The 21,490-nt window shown below is 35.9% G+C and overlaps 1 protein-coding gene across 6 annotated transcripts in view; it reads right to left on the reverse strand.

Annotated features, from left to right (window-relative positions):
- LOC120612515 (integrator complex subunit 6-like) overlaps positions 1–21,490 on the reverse strand; it is a 61,743-nt gene that overhangs the window by 36,430 nt on the left and 3,823 nt on the right. For all 6 annotated transcript variants that reach the window (XM_039875050.1, XM_039875076.1, XM_039875066.1 and 3 more), the window contains exons 3-5: positions 1,458–1,607; positions 614–703; positions 197–380 (exon numbers count right to left, since the gene is read on the reverse strand). In XM_039875050.1, coding sequence (XP_039730984.1) covers positions 197–380; positions 614–703; positions 1,458–1,607 — 424 coding nt within the window. The remainder of the gene's footprint in view (positions 1–196; positions 381–613; positions 704–1,457; positions 1,608–21,490) is intronic.

Consider the following 21,490-nt stretch of genomic DNA (forward strand, 5'->3'; position numbering starts at 1 on the left):
AAAATACAAGCATTTGAAATCTTAAAATACAACTTGAAATAATCATAACTACATTGGCAGCAAACATCACACTAATGATAAGCTTAAGCAGCAGAATTAAAATATTCTGAAGTAAAGACTGGATATGGCATTTAAAAAAGAACTATACCCTGCTGCCCTGAATTCTTCTTTTAGAAATATTAAATATTGCCAATACCTCCAGTGACTTCACACATTTGTGTGATGGCAGATTCATCAGTTGGTACACTCCCTAATTGCTCTGGTTCAGTAGAAGCCAATCCAGGCAAACGCAACACCAGAGCAAATAATCTTTGATCCCAACGAAAAGGTTCTTTGGTTAGTTCACTTCCAGGCAGAGGAGAATTCAAAGGAAGGTGAAGCTGATAAGGCAAAATGTGAAAAGTTTCATCATAACAACCCATACGAAAGTGGAGAGAGAGTTAAAGAATTAAAGGGTTCACTTTTCTTTCATGTACTCAAGAAAATGAAGCAATATTTCAAAGATTACCAAGATGTAAGGTTTGATTAAACTTAACTAGAAATTTATGCCTCCCACAGAAATAGCTGCATGTTCTCTGCCATTTAAATGAAAGAATTTTAAATGAAATCTCACCTCTTCTTGAACACCAGCCGTACTTGTTAACTTGTTTCCATCTGTGATGGTAATTAAAATAGATGGTTCTAAAAAAAATGGATTTCTCCCCTACAATACATTTAAAAAGTATTAGAGCCATGTAAAGTAATAAAATTGTATTTAAACTTTTACATTTGGCTTGCCAGTGATCTCCCAAGTGTGTGATAAAATTTGCCTGGATAAATAAGAAGGAAAAGATTAGGGACTAAGTGGGTGGGAATCAAAATAATAAGCCCTGAAGAGGTAACATTCAGAATAAACTGAGGAATTCTTATAATTCAGGAACTCTCAAACTATAACATCCAAATACTCCTCTCCCTCTGCTTTCCAAGTAATCATAAAAGAAAGATAATAAAGAGATTATAATGGCTGCATCATCCACACTCATGAATTCATTCACCTGAGTCAAAATCCTGGCACAGATGGGGACATTAGTGACTCTGGTTGTGAGCAGAGGTTTTATTGGTAGGAAAGGACAATGGTAGTAGCAGCAAATGCTCTTCTGCCTCCCTCTCATTTTAGAGCTTTTCCATTGAATTGGGAGGGATGAGAGAGTTATGGACACTGAAAGTTTCTCTTCAATTGTCTTGTTCCAATATTTCTCAGCAATTTATTCATCCCATTCTCAGATATCTGATGATACGATGGGTAGGCAATTTTATATATAATTTTATTATACATATATATGTAATTTTAAAGATACATGGGCTTCTTTTTGGAAGTTATGAAAAATAGCAGAAAACTTGGTAACCATACCCAATTTTAAATTCTTACCCCAAGTCACCAAAATAAATTAGCTGTACTCACTCAAAATTTTTTTTACCTGTCCATAATTGTCTATTCCAGATATTAATCTATTGAGATTTAACAAATCAAATGAGGATCTTAGAGCTTGACCAAGAGTAGTCAGTCCAGAAGCCTGAAGATTTTTTAGTTCACTCATGAATGTTGCGTGATTTTCCTTCCAACCAGCCTGAAAACCAAACATTTACAAAGAAATTCCCGATTATACAATGAACAACATATAAAGTGCAAACAACTACTAAACAGCAAATATCAAACCTCTAATACATTACCAGTTCCTTAATTTAATTCTAGTCTATATCTTGACTGATCATGTGGAACTAAAGCCATCAGTTTCAGAAATATCTGCCAGCATTAATGATCAAGAGCAAAGATGCAAACAATGTATCCATCCATTATGGCTGGAGGGCTTTGGCTCAAGACGTCCAGTTTTCTATTCAGGCTCAATCAAACCTAACAAAATACCTCAGTATGTTCCTTAGTTAGAAATGATAATGATCATGGAGTAAGAAGTACTTTTTAAAATGCACTGTTCTTGATAGAAACAATTAGCTATTGAGTAGTTGATCTACAGGAACTTTTCTAGCTAAAATTTTTCCTCCCAAACAATATTTTCACTTGAAACAAGAGTAAAAGAGGAATTATAGGAATAGAGCCACAACTATTTGGAACAACCCTTCTGGCATCTTCAAGCATTCAGAAGGTCCCAAGTCTAGAATAAGGAGAGAAAAAAAAAAAAGAAACTAAAAAATTTTGGCAAAGAAGCAGCATCCCTCTAGGCACCTCCAGCATCTATATATGGCAGCAAAGAACCAAAGACCCAAGGTCAACAGCCAACATGCTGTGATCGAATGGTTTATAGAACAGAAGGAAAGGATTGTGTCAACTGGTCAGTAATGGTTATATTAACAAAGCAGCACACAATGCCAAGAAAAGAAGCCAAAAGAAGATGGTAGCTAACAGTAGGTCACAGTAGAGTAAGCCAGCAAGGGAGAGGGTAGACAGCATATCTTGGCAACTTGGTGGGACAAACAGCCACTTGAATCTTAGTAGCCTTCAAGGCAGCAGTAACATTCTGAATGCTGAAGTCATGCTGACCAGGTCAGTATAGCTGGAAGTAGAAAGCAAGAGAAAATACAGAGATAAACCATACTGCCCATTATCCACACAATGATAGCAAACATTATCTTTTTAGTTTCAGTTTTCTGAAGCAATTTGGATCAGAATGACTGAGAGGCAGAGAGGAAGAAGATTATTGACTGCACCATACCATGAAGTACTATGTGACCTTGAGCAAAACTGTTGGTTCTTAGAACTTAAATTTCATTATCTGAAAATGAAGATGATTAGATAATAAGAGACGCTGTGTAAGGCTGTGCATGATACAACCCTGGAGGAAAGTCATTCACATTGTAATTCATGAGAATGGTGTCCCCTAAGGTTGAAGAGTACACAGTCCTCATAACCATATGAGGTGAAGGTGCTCCTGGTTAAGATCCATTCCAGTCCAATAGTTTGAGATTCTGTGAAATTAAACATGTGCTTAGTTTTTTTTAATATTCCTAAAATATTTTATAGATTAAAGGATCTAAATGTAAAAAGCTTTCCATGTATTCTTCTGGCCAGATTTTATGACTTTTAGTACCTGGAGAAAGTAGGGCATTAGAATAATTCCTCGTGGCCAAAGCAAAATCTTACTGGACTAGACAATCTAAATTTGAGCTAAAAGGAAGAATTATGATTTTAATTGTCCCCATCAGATACCTAGAAATATCAGCAGATAATTACAAATCATAGTGAATTCAAAAATTAGCTTTCTTCTTTGGAGTAGATGGGAAAGGTGTACATTTGGGAGGGATAACATCAATTCTTTCCTTTACTTATTCAACAATTTTTATGGACTAATTATGCTATACTGGGCAGAATGTTACATGCTGGAGATATAGAGAGGAATTAGCCTTAAGAAGTTCATGCCACAAAGGAATAAAGAATGCAGTTATGGAGACTGAGAGAACAAAGGATCAGAGATTTAGGGAAGGCTTCTCACAGAAGATGGGGCATTTGAGGATGCTGAAGGACATGAAGATCATGAAACTCCCACACCGAAGTGAAGATTGGAGGGGATGGTCCAAAGGAAAAGAACAGAGTTCATAAGAGGATAGGGCTTCCTGGGGAACCACAAGAAAATTGATTATCATTTTTCTGGGTACATGGCAGGAGGCAAAGCTGATAGTCAGGCTCTGATGGTAATTAATGTGCTTTGTACATTGTGCTCAGTAGTGTTGATTTTATCTGTCGGCCCTGGAATAACTTCAGGTTTTTAATTAGGGGAGTGGCATGATCAGATCTGTATTTTAGCAAGATCATTCTGCTGAGAGTTGGAGAATAAATTGTGGAGTAGAGGGGAAGCTGAAGCTTGAGGCAGGGAAACTGGTTTGAAGATTGTTGCAACAACTTATAAGAAAAGTGATGAAAGCCTGCAATGGGGATGGACAGGAGGTTAAAGATAAAAGAAGTATTTTAGAGATGGAGTCATAAGGACTTAGTAGCTAATTAGAAGGATGGGTGAGGGAGAAAGGGTGATACATTAGGTTGAGGTTTCTGGCTTGGGCAAACTTGTAAACAGTGGGGTCACTCACCCAGAAGCTACTTTATAAAGTTGGCTTTTTTTTTTTTTGGAGTTACTTCATTTGCAATCTTAGTTCCCACACTGTAAACTTAGAGTTATATCTACAGTAATTGTTGAACTCTTGAGAGCCACAAGATATTTAAAATAATGTGTCCTCTGGTTGTTAGTAGTCTTACTAATCAACCTATCAGAATAGTCTTTAAAATTTCCCTTATGATATAAATTGAAAACATTTTACAAATTGTTTCTGTACCTGAATCACTGGCTTTCTGTTTTTTCGATCAATTCCAATTCTTTGCAATAAAGTGGGCTGTACAAAGAAGTTGAATGCTTCTCCTACCTCAGTACTACAAAGGTTATGAGCTACATTTACTACCCAAAGCAATAAACTTCTTGGTAGCAGTATAAGCTCCTTCAAGAGAAGAACTAAATGCCCCTAAACCTATTTCTCAGAATGCTGACGGAGAAAAAGGACCTACAGATTAATTTAAATATTTAGAGAACCTTATTAATGTAACAAATTTCTTTCAAAAAGATAATTATGAAGATCTATGGGAGAAAGAATATGTTTATATTTTTCCCTTCATTGCTTGAAGTTGATATTTTTCATAAATGAATTCGGGACAGTTCATTTACCTTCTTAATACTGTCTTTTCTTTCAAATTACTCCAAAGATATCCTACTGTCATATATCAGTAAAACCTTTACTCCCAATAATAGCTTCCCTATATTCTCATGGAGCTTTACAGCTTACAAAGCACTTCCACAGTTCCATTTGCTTAGAACAACCCTATAAAATAGGGATGGTATTACCATCCTTATTTTGTTTTAACAAACCAGGAAGAAGTAAGATTTAGGTATGTCTTGTTTGTGGGGGTGACAGTGGTAGTGAGTCACACTCTACGGTTGCAATAATACAGTAGCCCTCAGTCACATATGGCTACTGAGCACTTGAAACATAGCTAGTCTGACTTGAGATGTGATATAAGTGTAGAATTCACATAGGACTTTGAGAACTTGGAACAAAAGGAAAAAAGAATGAAAATATCTCATTTATTTTTATATTGAGTACATGTTGAAATGATAATGTTTTTAATATGTTCAGTTAAATAAAATATATTACTATATGTTTCACTTGTTCCTTTTTACTTCTTAATGTGGCTACTAGAAAATTTTCAATTTTGTGTCTGGCTGGCATCATATATCTATTGGACAGAGATGTTCTAGAAGGACCTGAAGGTCAGGCAGGAGACCTTGGCTTTGCTTCAGCACACAATAAACTCATTATAGATTCCAAGATAGGAGGAAAAACAGGATCAAAGCAGTGCTTCAGGAAGGTCAGTCTGGCAGTGACATATAGGACAGACTGGAGAAGAAACTAGTCAGGAAAAAGGAGCTATGAGGCTTGAATAGTATTCCAGGCCAGTGGGAATCAGGGCTTGAATTAGGATGGGAATGAAGAGGTAGGGGACAATCGAGAAACATTTTAAACAAACAAGGTAGGACTTGGTGACAAACAGACCACTGGCCTAAAGGAGAAAGAGTAAAAGATGTTTACAAAACTTCTAGCCTTGGAGACCAAAAACATAGAAGTTTAGGACAAAGGAGTAACCTTGGATGGGTGAAATCCAAAAGTAAGAGTTTATTGTCTTCACAGGTCAAGTTTTAAGTCTCCCAGAAGTAAAATGACAACGACGACGATGATGATAAACAATAAACATAGGTGATATTTATCAGTGACTATGTGTCAGTAATTCATTTATGCTAAGCATGGCATTTATGTGTATCCTTCTCATTTGAGCCTCATAACCATGAAGTTGGTACTATTACTATTTCCATTTTATAGATGAGCACACTGAAGCTCAGAGAGGATAAGAAACTTGTCCAGATCAAACAACTAGTAAATGACACAGCCAGGATCTGAATCCAAGTAACCCAATGTGAGAGCCCACCAATTTATACCACTATACTAGAGATCCTTCTACATATTCTGCATATTCACCTTATAGACATGTCCTGTTATATTAGCTTAGAAGTTCATAAGTTTAAAAGAATTTCCAAATTTCATTTAATTTAACCCTATTTTCCCTGATGTCTAAATTCAGACCAATTTGGGAACTGTAGCAGTGGCTTAGGACTTGGAAGACCCTAGTCTATTTCTGGCTGTAACTAACTAGCAAAGCCAAGTGGTACAGAGTAAGTCCTTTACCCCTTACTGGGTCTATTTATGACCCTCTGCACCCTTATTTCCATCTTCTTATCTGACTGGTGGTTTTGGCAACAGGAAACTGGCATGCTTCCTCTAAGCCTGTTGCTGAGCTCTTTCTAATTTTCTGGCATTCTCTCTGACATATGGTACTTAAGGGGTAGGCTTTGCTCCTACAACAGACCTATAGGGGAGGTCTGTCAACGTGTGAACTATTTGGAAGATTTTTGTGAACACACATCTAGACTATATCATCCAGTCTAGCTTTTAACAGGAATAAAGCTGTTATTTAGAACTCTGGCTGGCTCCTGTGTCTTATTTCTCCATTGGTTTCAGTGTTGGAGGGAAAGTAGGGGTGTTATTTAGTGGCTCTCCCAAACCTCAGCATCCCAACACATGTCCTTCCCTAAGTTCATCCCATTTTGGCCAGACCATTTCTCTGATTCATTTATTTTTATTTTTTAAAACAGAAGAACCCTTTCTTCCATCAAAATCTTGCCAGGAAGTATAAGCAAGTAAAAGAGATAAAAGCGGATCAACTGTCCTTGAAAGGGGATGTGGGAGTGATGTTGGATCCCTTTCAGAAAACCCTTGTTCTATCTCTAAAAGTCACTTATAATCCTTTTCCAAAACATAGATGACCTGGTCAGACTTCATATAATGTGCAAATTTAATTAATGTAATAAACATGCTATTAATTTGCCCATCTAAGGTAATTGGAAAACATTTTTAGGGCAGCTGCATCTAACTTTCCACAAGAGAAGTGCCCCTTAAAAACTATGTCAATTGAATATTTGTAAATCAAAAAAAAAAATAGAAAAATTAAAATTCTCTAGAGTGATAGCTATTGAAAGGGAATGACAGTGAATCTTTTCAAAGAGCAAAATAATTCTTCTATTTTTTAAATTGTCACCAGCCAGTCTCTCTCACACCACAGCGAGAGAACCTCTCACTAGAAAGCAACACTTACTATGTCCCTCTGACTCGGTGCTGAGCCACTGAATTGACACATGTGGGGCATACACACCCGAAAGTCTTGCTGGAATCTGGAGATACAATACATGTTCCCTCTCCTTGACAAAATGTTTTATCTTTTATTAAAGGAAATGAAATCATCCTGGTAATATTTGCCCTTTGTTATCCCACAGAGAAGGCTATCCTGGACCTTGGGCTCTTCTAGGTGGCTACGTACTAGATGATTAACGGATTTGAATATTTTCCCAGATGTCGCAAGTTAAAGCCAAAGAGTCTAAATTTAGTAGCACCATCATTTCTCTTGCTGAAAGATAAACTATTTTCCTTTTTCCATCTGCTCTCTACATGTTTGGGGGAAACTTGTTCTGCAACAACTCAGACAATTTGAATAAATCATTTTCAACAGCATTTTTTCAACCAACTTTTCTTCTCCAACTTAACATTCTATCATCTTTATCATCACAAACTGCTCTTTTGTTGGTAAACTGACCAGTGAGAAAGAATAACATAAAAAATAAGAAGCCCTGCTTTTCTAATCAACTCTGTCTCCTGAGGAGACAAATGACTTTCCCCTTGGTCTTTGCCCTTAGCCATATATGGAATATTTGTGCAAGTTAAAACTTTTCAACTTCAAGAATTTTTTTCTCACAACTAAAATTGATCACAACTCTGACAGATCTAAAAAAGGTTTTCTTGCCCCTTTAGGTAAACAGAACACTGTGATAGCCGAATCACCTTAAAATGTTCAAATGTCTTTTTAAATTACGTTTACAGCTAGCTTACCTATAAAGTAGATTGTTAAAATTGTGAAGTACACATTAGGAAGATGCCGTATCATTAAAAGATTGGAATTGTCTTGTTTATTGTATCTCTCTTTTTTTGATTAAAGTAAAAGAATCATTTTTAATGTAACAAATTGTTTTTGATTACTACTACTGTTTACTAAAGATATTTCTTTTTTAACTTTATTTTTTATTTTTAAAAATTTTTCCCAGCTTTATTGAAATAGACAATTAGTTGCTCATATTTACATTGTACAATTCAATGAGGTTTTTTTTTCAATTATAGCTGGCATATAATAATATATTAGTCTCAGTTGTACAACAAACTAATTAGAGCTCAAGTGATCACCTTACTAAATCTAGTACCCCTCTTCTCTCTTACATATTTATTACAACATCGTTGACTATTTTCCTTATGCTACACTTTCTATCTCCATGACTATTTGGTAACTAGCCATTTGTATTTCTTAATCCCTTTGCCCTTTTTCACCATCCCCCCAACTTCCATCCTGCCTAGTACCCCTCAAAATATTCTCTGTATCTATGAGTTTGTTTCCATTTTTGTTATTATTGTTGTTTTTTTGTTCTTTAGATTCTGTATGTATGTGAAATCATGTGTTGTCTCTCTCTGATTTATTTCATTCAGTGTAATATCCTCTAGGTCCATCAAGGCCATATCATTTTCCATCCCCTTCCTTTTAGTCTATGTGTGTCTTTTAATCTGAAGTGAGTCTCTTGTAGGCAACATATGTAGGGGTCTTGTTTTTTTATCCATTCAGCCACCCCATCCTTTGGTTGGAGCACTTAATTCTTTACCATTTGATGTACTCATTGATAGATATGTAAATATTACCATTTTTTTATTCATGATTTTGATACATGCTTTTTCTTCTTAAAGAAGTCCCTTCAACATTTCCTGTAATACTGGCTTGGTGTTGATAAATTCCTTTAGCTTATTTTTGTCTGGGAAGCTCTTTATCTGTCTTTCCACTCTAAATGATACCTTTGCTGGGTAAAGTATTCTTGGTTGTAGACTTGTATCTCCTTTTAAAACTTTCTTCTTGCATTACATTTTCTGCTTCTATCAGATACAATTTTTTTCCCTTAATACTCTAGTAATTTGGCCTGATTTCACTTTTTTGGTGGTTTTCTCACTTGACTCAAAGTATTGATACACTTCTAGGTTCAAAAGAGGCATTCTATTTTTCTGTGTTTTATGAATACTAATATAGCTTTTACTTATAAAATTACTTATTTTAAGAATATCCAAAAAAAAAGGAAACAAAAGTAAACAAATAGGAATACATCTAACTAAAAAGTTTTTATACAGCAAAAGAAATCATCAGCAAAATTAAAAGACAACCTACTGAGTGGTAGAAGATGTTCACCAAAGATACATTCGATAAGGGGTTAATATCCAAAACTGATAAAGAATTCATACAACTTAACACCAGAAAAAACAACCTGATTAAAAAATGGGCAGAGGACCTAAATAGACATTTCTACAAAGAGGACATACAGATGGCCAATAGACATATGAAAAGATGCTCACCATCACTAATCATCAGAGAAATGCAAATTAAGACCACAATGAGATATTACCTCATACTTGTCCAAATGGCCATCATCAACAAATCAACAAACAACAAGCGTTGGTGAGGTTGTGGAGAAAAGGGAACACTTGTGCACTGCTGGTGAGACTGCAAATTGGTGTAGCCACTATGGAGGTTCCTCAAAACATTAAAAACAGAACTACCTTATGACCCAGCAATTCCACCTCCAGGTATTTATCAAAGAAATCCAAAACACTAATTCAAAGATATATGCATCCCTATGTTCACTGCAGCATTATTTACAGTAGCCAAATATGAAAGCAACCTAAACGTCCATCAGTAGATAACTGGATAAAGAAGAGATCGTACATATAAACAATAGAATATTACTAACTGGATAAAGAAGAGATCGTACATATAAACAATAGAATATTACTCAGCCCTAAAAAAAGAATAAAATCTTACCATTTGTAACAATTTCCATGGACCTAGAGGGTACTATGCTAAGTGAAATAAATCAGACACAGAGAGACAAATATCATATGATTTCACTTATGCATGGACTCTAAAAAACAAAATAAATGAACAAACAAAACAGAAACAGTCTCACAGATACAGAGAACAATATGATGGCTGTCAGATGGGAGGGGTGTTGCGGGGCTGGGTGAAAAGGGTGAAGGGATTAAGGAGTACAAATTGGCAGTTTCAAAACAGTCAGGGGGATGTGAAGTACAGTGTAGGGAATGTAGTCAATAATATTATAACTATGTATAGTGCCAGGTGGTACTAGACTAATGGGGGTAGGGACCACTTTGTACGTTATATAAATGTCTAACCACTACATTATATGATATTGAATATTATGTAATATAATATTGAATGTCAACTGTAATTGGAAAAAATGAAAAAAAGACTATCCAATTATCTTGGATTCCTTTTTGTCAAAGTTACTTTCTCAAGGGCACATTTTAGTGTCCTGAACTGCTACCATTCTGTGGTTCAGTCCACCAATTTTCATGAACACACTTTGGGAAATACCACCAATCAAAATCCATGAAAGAATTCTAACCTACTTGAGTCTTCTACTTTTTAAAACTGTTCTTAAGAAATCGATCCCCTAATATATTGCAAAAACTTATTTGACAGTCTGTGGCCTGCTGAATCGTTTCTTCAGCAGATGGCTAAAGATTCTCATGACCACATATTTTAAAATAAACTGGGCAATCTGAAACTAATATAGTATTTTATGTCAACTGTAATTGAAAAATAAATTTAAAAATAAAAATAATATAAACTAGGCAAATAAATGATTCACAGTTTAATTCTACTGACACAAGATCACCATTTTGTGTTACCAGTCTCTTTAGAATACCTAATATGATTTTTTTAGTGGATAAACAATTGTAAGAATTAGTCTAAAATATCTGCAAAATGCATTTATGAGCTTTCAATTCCTACCCTAGGGAATTAGGATAAAATTATGACGTAGCAAACCTCTCGGAGTTCAGTTGAAAACATAACATCAAAATAAATTGCGGAAACTGAATTTTAGAAACTCTTCTCCTTTGTACAGGAATCAATTGCACTGCTACTGAAGGTAAAAACATCTTAGAGTTGCAAAGAACTTGACAAACTTGCTCAAATAAAAATGTTGTTTCCTCTCTTACTCTCAGACAATTTCAATGGTAGCTATTGACCAATATCTATGATCAGAAATGCCATTGTGCAGATAACATGTTCAATTATTTAGACAGGAGACACTTTTTATGAACACATACACAAAATAAAAATTTTAAAAAGTGGCCTTGGAAAAATACACAAGGATAGGAGTGAGACTAAGCCACCCAAATACTGCAGAAAGCATTGAAGAGGATAGATAAAAGAAAGGCCATTTATTACTTTCTAAAGATTATATGGCATCTCTTTCCTCCAAACAAATTTTTAAAAATAATTCTCTCAAAAAAAATCATAAAAGTAGCACACATTCTTTGTTAAAACTCTCAACAAAAATATAAGTTTAGTCTCTCTTCACCAAACTCTCAGTTCCACTCTTCAGAGGTAATCATTGCTAGGACTCTGTCCTGAACTGTTGGCAGTAAAGAGAAACGACACCAATAAAATGGAGTGGCATTTACTGATTTAACCAGGAAGTGTGTGATATAGCACATTAAGCATGCACATGAACTGTTTATTCTAAAATTTTTTCTAATATTTAAAGCAATTTTGAAATCACCCTGAATTCCATGCCTCAATTATTCCACTTCCTGCCTTTCAGTTATACAGTTTTACCTTGTACTTTTTTCAGAAGAAACAATGTTAATAATCTAGTCTAATCCCTTCATTTTACAGATAAGAAAATTGACATCTAAAAAGTGTTAAGTGACTTGCCCAAGGTCATGTATCTACCTGATCAGTAGCAGATTGTGGCTAAGAACCTTGGTCTCCTGCTTTCTAGCCCAGCACTCTTTACAGACCTGCTGAAGTGACAAATCTTGCCAGATTTACATGACAGTGGATGGTGTGATCTACCAGACAAGCTGTACTATGACCACTTTTTAAAATCAGTATGGAGGTTCCTCAAAAAACTAAGAATTGATCTACTATATGATCCAGCAATCCCTCTACTGGGTATTTAACCCGAAGACTTGAAAACACATATCTGAAAAGACATTTGCACACCGATGTTCATGGCAGCATTATTCACAGTGGCCAGGACATGGAAGCAACCAAAGTGTCCTACGACAGACAGATGGTTGGCTAAAGAGGCTGCGGTACATATATACAATGGAATATTACTCAGCCATAAGAAGAGATGAAATGCTGCCATTTGCAACAACATGGATGAACCTCGAGATAATCATGCAAAGCGAAATAAGCCAGACTGAAAAAGTTGAAAATCGCATGATATCACTTATATGTGGGATATAAACCTAAAAGCAACAAATGAACAGGACAAACAAGCAGAGACTCATGGACATGGTCAATAGACCAGTGGTTACCAGAGGGTGGGGGAAGGAGAGAAGTAGATGAGGTAAAAGGGGTCAAACATGTGGTAACAGAAAGAAATCTATGGGCGGTGAACACACAATGCAATACATATATGCCTTACTGTTGAATTGGACACCTGAAACTTACTGGATTTCATTAACTAATGTCAGCATAATAAAAATTTTAAAAATTAAAAAAATTAAAAAATTATGTTACTATAGAGATACTTATGATTTATAAAAATAAATATTCATGAATATGAAAGTAAATACATTTTTAAAATCTGATTTTTATAAAAGTACCTAGACTTAGACTTCTAACGTACAGCTCACAAACATCACTATGAAATGGAGTTAACAATCTCTATATGCATATATAAGCTTTTAAGAAAAATGGACAGCATTGCTCCACATATCTTCAGCATTCTCCTACAAGAAATAAAAAAGAGTGACTTCCAATTTTCCAATGCCATGGCTGTATTAAAGCTTAGTTATTCTCCTTAGAATCTTATTTCTACTATCTAGTTATGTGAGCTTACTTCTGCAGAGACAAATGCAAAGAGAGACTGGGGCTTCTGATTAAACAGCAACTCCAGGCCAGTCTAAATCAAAACATTTGGTCTAGTTCAGGCTAATCAACCACTCAAGGTTATATTGCACCTCTCTCCCCAATCCTTCTGCAACTTCTCATCATTGGCATAGCACTTTAAAGCACCTTCTGTGGCATCCTTTCTCTCAGGTCACACCATTAATGGAATGCTTTCAGTTCCCTTGCTCTCCTTCCCCAGAGCCTCCAGCTCTCTTGGCTCTATATCTCCCCTTCCTTTGGTTAACTGATGTTCTAAAGGCAGGCAAGAGGAATGGAGAGACAAACTCGGGGTGGAAGAGACAGGTCTGGCTGAAGCTCAGGGCTCCTATGAAGAAATAATGGGAAATAAGTTTATATAGACACAAGGAACAGATCCCAGAGAATTCAGAATAGCATTCATCCGCATGGGGAGTCTTTGAAGGTTTGGAAAGGGGGGATGATATGATGAAATCAGGTTTTTTGTTTGTTTGTTTGTTTTAAGAAGTTTACAATTGGTGTGGGGAAAGAGTCGAAATTTGGGAGGCACTTGAGAGACCACATAGAAGGTTGTTATAGTGGTCAAAGCATAAAAGGTCAGGACCTGGACTCAAATGATGACAGCAGAAATTGAGTTAAAGGAACACATGTAAGAGACATTTCAAAGGGATGAGAGATGGGCCTTAAAAGAATATGAAAGGACAGGATCAATGCTATATAATGCCTAGTTTTCAATCTTGGGTGATGAAAAGATGGGGAATATGGAAGAGGTGATAAGCTTTAGAGCCATAAGGATGTCTTGACATGCTATCTATGAGCTGATGTCAGGTCAGATAGTCAGATAAAGATGTTTTATAGTCAGCTAGAGATGCCTAGATGAGAAGCTAAAGATGGACAGGCATCAGTGTAAGAGGACTATTTGAAACCATGAATGAGGCAGGAGGTATTCATGAAGGGAAAGAATTTTAAAGACAGGGAAAAATTATCAGAGAGAGGAGTGGAGAAACAGAATAGAGAAGGTGATGAGTTTCTGGAAGGAATGAGTATTAACGGTTTCAAATATAGTCAAGGGAAAAGAAAATAAACATTAGTAAATTGGCCCAAGTAGCTATATAGTAAATCCTAAGACCTTAATAAATCATATTTTTCTTACTAGTACTATTCCTTACTTGCACACATGTAAATATTTCAAGTTTCTTGTTCAATAGCATTCAAGTTGAGTTTGGCTTTTGGTACTATTTACTAAACTACTCAATCTATAGGGCAGGATACAACTAATGAAAGAGCAACTGCCATTAATGAATAGTCTAATCAGGTGAATATGGTTTAAGATATAGAACTCTATTTTTTTCTACAAATACCTGACACATCAACACAAAAGTCTTATATATAACTTTTTCTGGTTAATCCCCTAGTGGCTGATTTGGTGGCATCTCCATTCCTTCTCTGAAATCCATCCCTTACCAACCTAAGCAAGAAGAAAAAAAGAAGCTATCTGGTTATGGCAGTGGTATGGCTCAAGAAGAATGGGAGATCTGGATGAAATAAAGACTGCACTGTTAAGGGAGGCTGATATATAAAACTCTGCAAAGGTGGTATGGTACATTCAGGCCTTTTTACAAAACCACTTCTGCCTCGACCTGCAGGTTGTAGATTAGGAGAAACTAAATGATTACTGTGGAGTTCATTGAAAGTCTTTTCCTTACAAGAAAAACATTTATCAGGAGACCGATAAAGTGAAAATGACAAATCAGTTTCTGGAGACTACTAGATAGCCAAAGACTATCCTGTTGCTCTTTCAAGCCTACCACTCAACCTATAGGGCCCACTCAGCTTAGGCCCCTAGTCCTCAAACTCTACCCCCAACATAAAAACACCATCTCAAGTTCCATCAGCTTAGAGTCCCAACGACTCCACATCTGTCCCTGAGTAAGGGCATAACTGTGGGACATCAAAGGCCAAAGTATTTCACAAACAAATGCACCATGATATTCACCTAAAAATAGAGAAATAATAAAAATGGTAACACTGGAGGTAATAATTTTCATTCACCGAGTGCCTGCTATAATACCGAGCACTGTTATATCAAAAGCAACAATAAACAACAGCATGACAGTTCTAAAAACCATGGCTCCAGGACATATGTCATAATGAGAAAATACCAGTGAGAAGTTATTAAAAGTAATGTTCTACTATGATTGATAGGAAAAATGAAGTGGCTCATTATTTAAGGCTCTAGAATAGAGACAGACCTGGTTACTATTCAGCTGTGTTGCTTAACTTCTCTGGGTCCTGGTTTCCTTATCTGTTAAAAGGGGATAATAATAGACTTAGGCTGGTTGGAAAGAGAAATGAAATAAGCACTTTATATTCATTGGCACATGGCCCTGTGCATAAGCATTACTCAATAATATCAGCTGCTATCATTAGAAAGCTATTATATTATTGTTCATTACTACAAGGAAGTAGATATAAATCATATCTGTAAAATCCAAATAATACCTTTACTATAAGATGGGTTTTAGGAGGATCCAAAACTAGAGCTATAAAATGGTTCCAATTCCTATATATGCTATTCATCAGCACATTTCTACTTTCACCCAGCCTCAGAATTTAACATTGGTATTATTCCTTAAATGGAAGCCATTACAGTAACAGAAAATAACTCACTCACTTCTGTAATCCCCATTAGGAGAATTGAGCTTAGAGAAAGCAATAATCATGAGAGCCCTCCTGTCCTGTGGACCTGGACCTCTCTCCTTCTTTTAATGCTACTGATGAGTTCCCATGATATAAGACAAGGGCTCTGCTAAGGAATGTCAAGAAAGCATTTAATAAGAGCAGTGATACAAACTCCCCTTTGTTTCTTAGGTTTTACATTATGCCAAGCTTGAGAATTTATCTTTTATCCTTTTCTTGATGAATACTCTTCCTGTAAATCTAATAAGGGATATGTAACATATTTCTATTAGCACTAAAAGCATGGACCATTTAGTAAGTAAATATTACAAACAGAATTCTGAATTACTGTAGTTATATTAGGAGTTCACATACATCTTCTATTGTACTTAGCCCAGGAAAAAACTTCTAACCCAACCAGTTGGATCACCAACTACATCCAAAAGTCTTAGCAAATAACTGGCTTTTAATACAAACAAGAATGGGATGCTTTCATATTTTGCTCCAGAACCAAGGGTTATCAATCCATCAACTCTGAACTGTGTTACAACCTTTCATGCATAAACGAGTCTATTATGGTGTTGTTCATTTTAAATAGAACTTCAAGAAAAAGGATCCTCCTTTGGAAGCAATTTCTAGGATATGAACATCAGAAATATCTGAAGAAAGGATACAGGCCAATATTGCTGTCAAAGAGAAATATAGTGCAAGCCACACATGTTATTTTATATTTTCAAGTAGCCACATTTAAAAAAAAAGGGTGAAATTAATAATATATTTTATTTAACTCGATATATAAAAATATTGTTTAAACTTGTGATCGATATAAAAATTGTTAATGAGACATTTTATATATGTTTGTACCAAGTCTTCAAACTTTAGTGTTTTATTTACACTTACAGCACATCTTGATTCAGACTAGCTGCCTTTCAAGTGCTCAATAATCACACGTGGCTAGTGGATGCTGTACCAAACAGAGTAAATACAACAAATCTGAAATATGAATGACTGGTATATTTAAAGAGTCATGCCTACCCTCATTTCCACCTCAGCCCTTCTGACTCTTTGACAGAGCCCTTATAATGTCCCCACCCCTCACTGGGACCACTAGCCCACCCTAGCTGTGAGGAAGAAGTGGGGAAGGATGTGGTTTTAACAAATCACCTTGGAAACAAATCCATTTCCCAGTAGAAACAATAACAAACACAATGGTTCTATGGATAAGTGACATTAAGGGTTAAAAGGCTTTCCTGGGGAGGAAGGTCTGGAAACCTAATCACTGTTTAGAACATTTTACCCAGGAGAGAGTGTGTTCCAAGGTTCCAACAGGCACCCAAAGGGACCGCCTGGATCTCTTATTTAAACTCTCAGTGAAAGGGAACTGGAGGCCATGTTTACTAACAGTTTTTCATTAAAGGACTTAAATCACTGGGTTCCCTTCTTCATCCCTGTTCCCTCTTCCCCCATACAGAGAGTCCTTCAATCCTGCCCTTCCCTGGAAAGCACATTTCTCCCTGGGATGTGGAACAGCTGCCATGTTTGGTCACCCTGAAATAAAGGACTCTGTCTCCTAAGCAGTTCTAATTATCTTTCTGAAGCAAAGGCAAACTGAAAAGGACAATATTTGCCCTTTCCTTATGTTTGACCCTGCCCCTCTGTCATCCCTCCCACCCCAATCCCAAACTCAAGGCCAAAAGCTCTCAAGTGGCCAGCACTAATGCAAAACTAGGCAATTTTGACTACATCTTTTGGGTCTCCCCTACTTTTCGCTCTTCCTTCTCCCCAGCCCACCTCAATGTATGCTTCTATGTAATAATAACCAAACAAGCACACAGACAACAAGACTTGCCCTATTTCTCTTCAAATGCACATCATAGCTCTTTATGCCGGGAGAGATGTATAAACTCTAGCTTGTAGGTTTCAAAGCCCTTTTGTGATCCAATCTCAACTAGTTACAATCTTGACTGGATAAACTGACTCCTCCCTGTGTCCTGCACATACCCCCTCCAATCTATTGGTTAAGAGTCCACTGTTCTTGACATCTCCCACACTTTAATCCACATCCACATCCACATCCACACCACATATAATAAAGATTGGTCCAGAGAAGGTACTCATTGAACACATGGTAAATGAATGCCTAAAGTTCTGTAGTAGCAATCCACTGTCAGACTTATCTTCCAGAAACACCATTTTTATCAAATCACTGCATTGGTGATAAAAGTCAGACCAACAATTACCAGCAGGGGAGAAAGGGACTGCACAAATAAGCAAGAGGCAGTTTCTTGATTGAGGGAAACGTTCTGTATCTTGGCCTGTGGTAGTGGTTACATGAATGTACAAAGACGTAAAAATGCATCAAGTCGTTAAGATTTATGTATTTTACTGTACATGAGTTATACTTCAATAAACAAAGGAAAGGGGATACATATACATTGATCTTGTAAAAACCAGGATTCTACCATATTATAAACCTGAATCTAAATGAAAATGCTAGCTGTAATAAACATTAAACATATCAAATTGTTAATGATTTCAACCCCTGGAGAAGAGTAGTGGAAATGGGAGGGGGAAAGGAGACTGGGTAGCTTCACACATATTGCTTGAAATACTTTTCATCCATTTATCATATGCCTACTAAAATCTAAGCATTCCCTTAGGTACTTGGGGTACAAATATACAGAAGTTCAAATGCGTACCCTTAAAGAGCTCACATTAAGGAAGCCAGCATGAACACTGATAATCACCATATAGAATGCTAAGTGCTATAGTTAAGATCTGGACAAAGTGTTAAGGGATCACAGTGAGAGTTGTTACACTGTTTGGAGTAGACGTAGGCCAGAGGAGCAGGATGACTTCTGAGAATGTAAAGTGAAGAGCTGAGGCACATCAGGCCAACCGATGTGTCCTGGGCAGAGTGAGCAATATCTACAAGAAGCAAGCTGCAAGCAACAATACAGGAGCAAGAAACAGAGTGAGTTTGGATAAGACGGCTTCATTTCTTCTCACTGTGGCTGAAACCTGAGAAGAGAATGGAGAGACACTATTGGAAAGGTAGGATAGAAGATGATGAAGGCCATGGAGGCCAGGCTAAGAAGTTGGATTTTATTCTGAAATGTAATGGAGAGCCACTGAAGGATTTTTAGTAGGGGAATGACTTTCTATTTTGCTACCTCATTCCTAAAATTCTTTCCAGTAAACTATATTTAATTCATAGGTTGGATAAATGTCCGTAAGCATTTACTTATTTATTTAGGTATAATTGACATATAACATATTAGTTTCGAGTGTACAACATATTGATTTGATATTTCTACGTATTGCAAAATGATCATTACAATAAGTCTAATTAACATTTGTCTCTGTACATACTTGCAACAAAATTTTTATGAGAATTTTTAAGATTTACTCTCTTAGCAACTTTCAAATATGCAATACAGCATTATTAACTATAGTTACCATGATGTACATTATATCCCCGTGACATTTATTTTATAACTGGAAGTTTATACTTTTGACCCCTTCATTAATTTTGTCCACCCCCAACCCTCACCTTTAGCAATCACCAACCTGTTCTCTGTACCTATGAGTATTTTTTTTAAGATTCCACATATAAGTGAGATCATATTGTCTTTCTTCATCTGACTTATTTCACTTAGCATAGTGTCCTCAAGGTCCATTCATGTTGTCACAAATAGCAAGCTTTCCTTCTTTTTATGACCAAATAATATTCCATTGTGTGTGTGTGGCTATACACACATTTTCTTTATTGACTCATCCATCAATGGACACTTAGCTTGTTTCCATATCTTGGCTATTGTAAATAATGCAGTGAACATGAGGGTACATATCTCTTTCAAGTTAATGTCTTCATTTTCTTCAGATAAATATCTAGAAGTGGAATTGCTGGGTTGTATGGTAGCTCTCTTTTAATTTTTTGAGGAACCTCCATACTGTTTTCCATAGTGCTGAACAATTTACATTTCCACCAACGGTGCACAAGGGTTCCCTGTTCTCCACTTCCTTGCCAACACTTATCTCTTGTCTTTTTGACGACAGCCATTCTAACAGGTGTGAGGTGATATCTCATTGTGGTTTTGATTTGCATCTCTCTGATGATTAGTGATGTTGAGCATCTTTTCATGTACCTGTTGGGCATCTCTATGCTTCTTTGGAAAAATTTCTATTCAGATTCTCTGCTCATTTTTTGATCAGATATTTTTGTTATTGAGTTGTATGAGTTCTTTATATATTTTGGATATTAATCCCTTATCAGATAAATGATTTGTAAATATTTTCTCCCATTTGGTAGGTTGCCTTTTTATTTTGTTGGTATTTTCTCCTTTTATTACTTCAAAATAACTATCATCACATACTTCAAATGGCCAATGGGAAAGGTGAAAAGGATGCAAGATCAGGGGAGAAACAATTCATAATAAAAGTTGATGTACCACCTTGTGGCCTTTTGAGTTTTAAATGCACCTTCTATTGTCTCACGTTGCTCTCACAGGCCACGTTGCTACTGTTTCACCGAAAAGCACTTACTTAGCTTTAGATGACAATAAAAGGCTCCCCTAAAAGTTGCTTCTTTTCCCAATAAGCCTTATAAAATATACTCATGGGCATATGAAAAAGTTATCCCTTAGTTAAAATACTAATAAATGTTTGGAACAGATCATACAAAAAGCATAAGTTTACTTCCTAAATCTGTAATCCAAAAAATGTTTTTTACTGATACACATTGACGAAGGTATGCAGATACCAGTAAGCAAAGTTAAGCTACAGGATGTGAAAACACAACACTCAAGGGAAAATTTCACTTTTTCAAATGTTCTGTGTTTTCAAATTACAGACTCAGGATGTTTCACTGAAACAACTCTTCCTATTTATAAAAAAAAAAGAAAAGAAAAAACATTTTTAAAAAAAAAACCTGTCCACTATTTATACACGTGTTTTGGCTATTTATAGAAAAGTGACTCGGTTTTATATTTAAAAGTATTTCCTTCAATAAAAAAAAAATCATTTAAGGAAAGTAGCTTAAAACGTCAAACTATTTTGAATCTTTTTATTATTATATACCCCAATCTCCTGGCTCACTTTCTTCTTGATGCTTTCAATTTTCTCAGAGTTACTAGTTGTGATGAGCTTGCCTCTGCTATTCACTGAATAAAAGGAAATCATGATTCATAGCAAAACAAAACACACAAGACAGTAGAACCACAGATAAAACTATTAAGAACTATATAAAAAAAAATGCCTTTAAAAATCATGTATTAGTCTTATAAGAATGTACTGGGAATTTTAAAATATTAGCGTTTCATCCTAGCTGTGTACACTAAAGATACCATTGTATAAATGTAATGTTAACACTTGTGACATGATGTATAAAACTTGTCTGCAAAGCAACACTTGAAACAGATGTAGCTCAAAATGCTTGCATTTCATATGCTTTTTATATGGTCCCCAAATCAAACTTAATTCCATGCACGCAAAGCTGACTACTAGTAACAGGTATGACTAATTTTAAAAGAGCACATAGTCATGTCCTAAGGAGTGTACAGTAAGTTACTAAGTCTTAGGTGAAATACTATATTCACATACTCAACAGTATACATTAGTGAAAAGTTTCGTCACAGTAACTTTTCACAACAAGATTTATTGTCAGAGCTTGTAAGT

The sequence above is a fragment of the Pteropus medius genome, unplaced genomic scaffold (genome assembly GCF_902729225.1).
Source record: "Pteropus medius unplaced genomic scaffold, Ma_sr-lr_union100, whole genome shotgun sequence".
NCBI classification, from domain to species: Eukaryota; Metazoa; Chordata; class Mammalia; order Chiroptera; family Pteropodidae; genus Pteropus; species Pteropus medius.